The sequence below is a fragment of the Monodelphis domestica genome, chromosome 2 (genome assembly GCF_027887165.1).
Source record: "Monodelphis domestica isolate mMonDom1 chromosome 2, mMonDom1.pri, whole genome shotgun sequence".
NCBI classification, from domain to species: domain Eukaryota; kingdom Metazoa; phylum Chordata; class Mammalia; order Didelphimorphia; family Didelphidae; genus Monodelphis; species Monodelphis domestica.
In genome coordinates, this window is record NC_077228.1 from 538621454 (window position 1) to 538627453 (window position 6000).

Here is a 6000-nt window from a genome sequence, read left to right on the forward strand (position 1 = left end):
AAGCCCCAGAACCCCCCCCCCATCTCAGCTTCCATGCCTCCAGAGGCTCCTATAACTCTCCATCCACCCACCCAAAGGCGTCTCCTTTCTGGAGAGCAGCTCTTACCAGAAAAGCACTTTAGGGCTTCTGAAACACTACATACAGGATCCTATTTGAGTCTTAAAATATTCATTTTTTGCACAAGATCGTTGTGACTGAGAAGACCAAACTCCCCCCTTCCCCGACCACTCCTAGAATTTAATTAAAGAATTTAAAGTTGGGGGGGGGCATCCAGGCGGCTCAGTGGATAGAAAGTCAGGCTAGAGACCCCAGATAACTCCCAGCTGTGTGATCCTGGACAAGTCACTTAACTTCATTTGCCTAGTTCTTGCCGCTCTTCTGCCTTGGAAATGATGCACAGTATTGATTCTAAGACAGAAGGTGAGAGTAAAAAAGAGAAAGAGGGGAAGTTCTTTGAGGGCAGGTTTTTTGTACCTTTTTGTACATGCATGTGGATGGGATGAAGGACCCATAGTGAAGCACTAGAGGCTCAGAGCAAAGCCTCCTCCATAGAGTTAGCTGCTAGACACACAGCCAGCAAGCTCAGAGGCGATGCTGGACCTCTCAGACCTCCTTGCCTCCAAGGCCCCATAAGCACTGCCTTCATGAAACACCTTCTATGGAGTCCTCCCAATCCTTGGCTGCTGGTGTGGCCAAAAGCCAGCCATTTCCTTTCTGGGGGGCTAAAACTGAGAGGGTGAGAGCAGATCCCGGCTCCTTGACCTGGGGCCGGGACTTGGTCTTCACTCTATTTTGAGAGCTATTTTAATAGAATTCATTTCCTCTGTGATCCTGGGGAGGGGGGGGGGGAGCAGAAGAGTATTTTGTTCATTTAAAAAGATAATTCCAAGAGGGAAAGCGAGGGAGTCCCATGGATAGAGAGCCAAGCCTGGGCTTGGGAGGACCTGGGTTCAAATCAGATATTTCTCAGCTATGTGACTCTGGGCAAGTCCTTTAAACCCATTTGCCTAGCCCTTGCCCTTTGGCCTCAGACTAGTTACTAAGACAGAAAATAAGGCTTACTAAACACACACACACACTCCAGAGAACTGTGCTGGGCATGATGTGGGGGCAGTCGATTGGCTTCACTAGAACAAACACCACTGGAAAGGTCTAGAACCCATGAAGAGACTCAGAAGCCATAGACCAGATGGTTGCTCCCATTGCTTCAAACTCTTAATCCAATGACTGCATGATGGACAGAGTGGAATGATGAAAAGAGCCCTGGATTTGGTATCAAGAAGACCCGGGTTCAAATCTGGCTCCAATACTTAGTTTTGTAAGCCAGGACAAGTCACAGAACTTACCTCAGTTTCTCTCTAGGTAAAATAAGGATGAAATCTCTTATTTACTGTCAAGGATGGCGGGAGGATCCACAAGATGTTCAGTGTTTTTTCAAGCTTAAAGAACTATGGCAATATGGGTTAGGATGCTTCTCACCCTTCAATGAGCACTGAAACAATCATTACAGTCACAGCTGAAAACACTTGAAGGCAATCACGAGGCCAGCTCTGACTGTAACAGAACTCCCCCAGCAGCATCCCCGTCTCCACCACCACCAGTGAATGCTCATAATAACTGACTTAATGAAACCAAACAGTCTCATTGTTTCCATAGAAGCCACAAATCCTCGACCAGTGAATCAACTTCAGCTGGTCCCTCATTGAGATATGGTCCTCGGGTGGCAACCCAAAGCAGAGGAGTGGGAGGAGAGAATGGGAAGAAAGGAATGAAAAAGAAAAGGGGGGAAGGATGTGATAAAAGGGGAGAATTTGAGCAAGTCACAGAAGAGGAGGGCCAGAGGTGTAGCAGAAGGTAAATCAGCAAGGGGTCATAGATTTCGATCTGGAAGAATTTCAATCAGATGCCATCTAGTCCAACCACCTCATTTTACAGATTGAGAAACTGAGTCACAGGGAAGTTAAGATTAAGTGACTTGTCCGAGGTCATTGGAGCAGTCAGTGGCAGAACCCAAGAACCCTAATCCTAAAAGAAGCAACCTTTCCACTGGACCATGACTCCTCCCAGAGGACCTGGGTTCAAATATTGCCTCTGTCACTTATTACTTGTGGGACCTTTGGCAATTGGCTTAACCTCTCTAGACCCTTCTCTTCCTATTCTAGCTCTCAATTTTTGATTCTGAGTAAGATTCATTATTGGAAAAGGATGAGGCCTGAGAAGGGGCTAAGTCTCAGCTGCAACCTCAGATCTCTTACATGTCTCATGCCCTTGGAGGAAAGTCCTTCCTCCCTTCCCCCAGGGAAGAACATTATTGACATCTTTCTGCCTTGCCCTCCTAGTAGTTCCCATGATATCACCATGAACTTCTCTTGCATTTTGGTGTCCCCTCTGTCACAGTGGAAAAAAAGTGAAAAACATCCCAGTTCCTAGCCTACCCTCCTGCATTCATGCCATGCGTTGAATGGCCCCGTGTTGGACTAACGCTCACCACTTGGTGATATGTTACTGCCCATCTCCGTTCCAGGAGTCTCTTACCTCCTCTGAGGTATTTGGGGGGCAGAAGAAAGCAGATGATCCGCAGGAATGAATGCTGTCAGGGTGGTCCTCCTAGGGCTTCGGGTCATGCCAGGATGAAGCAGGCCCTGCCTCCCCTGCATGGGGATCAACGTCCCAGACTGATGCTATTTCAACGTAAGTAAAGATGAACTGGGAAAGTGATGGAAGTCACCAGAATCCGCAAACCCAGGGATTATCTCTAGGTGGCAACAATAATGGCCACTTCAGATCATGTGAGAAGAGTGACCTTGTTCACTAGCATATGTCAAAGGATGGGACTTCTTCCCACCAAAAAGCTCTCCTTAGCCTGTCACGAGTTCCCAAGGAAGCCAAAACCTCGTAGCCCCTACAGACTGGGTCTCCTCAAACTCTAGGAGATTTGTTTAGAGGGCTGATGCCACCAGATGAGCAGATCAGGGAGCCTATAGGGCAGAGAGCAAGACTCCAGGCACCTCCCTAGTCCTCCCACTCCAGAACCTTGGCATTCAAAGGAAAACATAGGAACACTGGGCCCCTGGCACATTCCAACTGAACCAAGCCACGGGGGGAGAGGAGGAAAGTCCAAGAGAAGGAGGGTCATGGACTGAGGGGAAAGGAAAGAGCCTGGAAAACAGGGATGATTTTTCTCTTGACAGGAAAGAAAAGTAGCAGCTTTTACATAATTTAATGCTCTAAGAGGTGGACAAGTGTTGGGATGCAGACCTGGTGAAATCACATGCTTCCAATGTATTGGCAACACCAAGATGCCAACTGTCACCTGAGAGCCAAATGTGGTCTGAGGCAGCCGGAGAAGCTGGTAAGCTTCTCAGGGAATGTGGACACTGTAGTGGTTGGGATAGTCCAGATCGGGCTTCAGAACCCTGGGGGACTCTAGCAGGAGCATGGATGAGGCCATGAAAGTATTTTCTATGATTAATACCCAAGTGGACATTCTCTTTACTCTAATAGGATCGGCGATGATCATTTAACAATGGAAACAGCTTGGACCCAAGGAGCCGGAACTCTGCTCCCCTTCCCTCTTCTCTAAGGGGCCCACGCTCCTCTAATCTACACTGACCCGGGCTCTGACAGATTGGATTCAGTGCTGGGGGAGCCTGATCACCTCGAAGAAGAAGAGTCAGGCTTCTTTTCTTGCATTCTTTAGTCCTTTCCACCCCACCCCCTGAGCCTGGGGGACATGGAAGTTTAAACTTGGCCTCATGGATAGAATCAGTCAACCAATAAGTGTGTACTGACTAAGAACTTACTACAAGCCAGGTACTATGCTAATTGCTGAGGATACAAAGAATCGTGGCCCCTGGCCTCAGGCAGCTCCAAGTCTAATGTAGGAGTCGGCAGATCTAAAACAACTACATATGGACAAGCGTTAATGGATGGTCATTTCAGAGGGAAAACACAAGTCACTTCTTGCAGATGGTGAGATTTGAACAGAGACTGGAGAAAATCTGAGAAGCTGGGAGGCCAAGATGATGAGGAGGAACATCCTGCGCCCGGAGGATGACCAGTGAGATAACACGGAAGTCTGGAGGTAGACTGCGAGGAAAACAAGATGGCGGTTCTCTCCAAAAGGGAGACGAGCAAAGTAAATTGGGTTTGGGGCATTGGTTCATGTCTTCCACCCAAAATAAACAATGAACTCAAATAGGACTCACAGGTTCAGAACGAGAAAGCTTAAACAATCATCGATAATGTTTAGTTCCGGCTAGAGTCTCCAGGCTGAGATTTCACCCACCGCTCTTTGCTGGAGGACTGAACAGATGTTTGACATTGTACCATACTCTGGACTATTCAAACAGTGCAGGGTCCATTCAGGTCAATGGTTTTTTCTGCTAACCAGCCCATGGTTTCAGCTCTTCCTGACATCATTGGTCAGCTTCTTAATGAGACATTGCAATGGGTGGAGAGAGAGACCACCCAGGGTTTTCTGTGTTGTCTCGTCCCAAGCACCAGTCTATTTGGTGTCTCATCTATTGTCTAGCTATTTACTTTTTATTTATTTTAGTTAAGACTTATCTCCCCCTCCCGATGTTCTCCCAACTGAACAATAAAAAGAAAGAAAACCTTCATCAAAAACATCCATTGTCCAGCCAAATAAGTTCCTCCATTGGTCATGTCCAAAATTGGCTTATTTGGCTTATTCTTGGTTCTAAGTCCATCCCATCTCTGGGCTAAGTTCTCACTAAAGGGTTAGAAGAAAACACTTCTTAAAGCCCAGTCCAAGGGTCAGTGAAATCTCCAGGATGGTTCTCCTCTTCATGGGTGTTCTGGTAAATGTTTAACAATCAGCTCTCAAAAACATTCATGAATGGCATTAAGTTCAATCTCTATAATGAACATTTTCTCCACCGGTTCTCCACCCGGTCCAGGCAATCAACAGAACAATGAATCAAGTCTTGATGTCTATAGCATTTGCTTATTTCAGCTTACACTGAAAATGTCAGCTCCAGGACACCACTGCTCCAACCTCTTTAAAGAGAAATAACATAAAATAAATGTTGCTCATTCCATACAGGAGGAATCCCCCTCTTCTTTGGCTCCTGCTTCTCTTTGGCAATGACTCCCAAACATGTAATTCAGAGTGTAGAACATCCTTTACTCTGTTTGTGCCCAAGATGCTGGCCTTCTTCCCATTGCCCTTTGGAAGGTAGAATGTTCTATTTCTCAGTCGTAGAGCATCACTCAAGCAGTATTGCTATTACAAAGATGGATCTTCACTTTGGAGCGATGCTTCAGGTCTTTTAGAGCCTGTATGTAAAAAATGACAGAAACAAGGAATTCAGAGAAAAATGGGAAGCTTTGGGTTAACAGATACACTGGGAAGTGAATAGGACCAAGAGAACCAAAAATGCAACAATGTGAATGAAAAGCTCACTGAAAGGAAGCTGAGGCTGGAGTGACTGGAAAAACCACTAACAGACAGTCAAAAAGACCTGCCTCTTCTAGCATGCCAGTGGGGTGCTACTAGGGCAGGATGAGCCCCCATCAACTGGCATTTAATAAGCATTTACCTCATGCCATGTACTGAGGATACAAAGACAAAACAAAACAGTCCCTGTCCTCATGGAGTCTCCAGTCTAATAGGAGAGATAATATACCGCATGTGTGTGTGTGTGTGTGTCCTTTGACATATTACATGCAAAGTGAACAAAAGAGACTTTGGGGAAGATGGAACCCAGTAACAGGAGTGGGCCGAGGGGGGAGCAAAGCAGGAAAGGCTTTATATAGGAAGTGATGTTTGATCTGAACCAGGAGTTCCAAGAAGCAGCAATGGGAAGGGAGAAAACCTTTCAGGGGTGAGGGACCATAGAAATGAGAAAATATCGACCAGTTAGCTAGATACAAATAGATACAGAGACACAGAGTCGTACATATATAATCTATCTAGAATTATTGATATGTAGATATATAATATTGGCACTTAACAGACCACATACATCATAGAT

General features: G+C 46.1%; 1 protein-coding gene and 1 long non-coding RNA gene across 7 annotated transcripts in view; one reads left to right on the forward strand and one right to left on the reverse strand.

Annotated features, from left to right (window-relative positions):
- The window catches only part of LOC103094251 (germinal-center associated nuclear protein-like), a 59439-nt gene extending 56405 nt beyond the window's left edge, over nucleotides 1-3034 (reverse strand). For 5 of the 6 annotated variants that reach the window (XR_008916900.1, XR_008916898.1, XR_008916902.1 and 2 more), the window contains exon 1: nucleotides 2537-3034. Coding sequence is in view for 2 of the 6 variants with exons in the window: in XM_056820100.1 (XP_056676078.1) it covers nucleotides 2537-2658 (122 nt within the window). In the remaining 4 variants the exon portion in view is untranslated. Of the gene's footprint in view, nucleotides 1-2489 lie in introns of all 6 variants that reach the window. The other variant, XR_008916899.1, reaches the window with a different exon arrangement.
- Nucleotides 3027-5066, forward strand: LOC130457578 (uncharacterized). The gene is made up of 2 exons (XR_008916904.1): nucleotides 3027-3353; nucleotides 3506-5066. It is a non-coding gene; the product is annotated as an uncharacterized LOC130457578 (long non-coding RNA).
- Nucleotides 5067-6000: the final 934 nt, after the last annotated feature.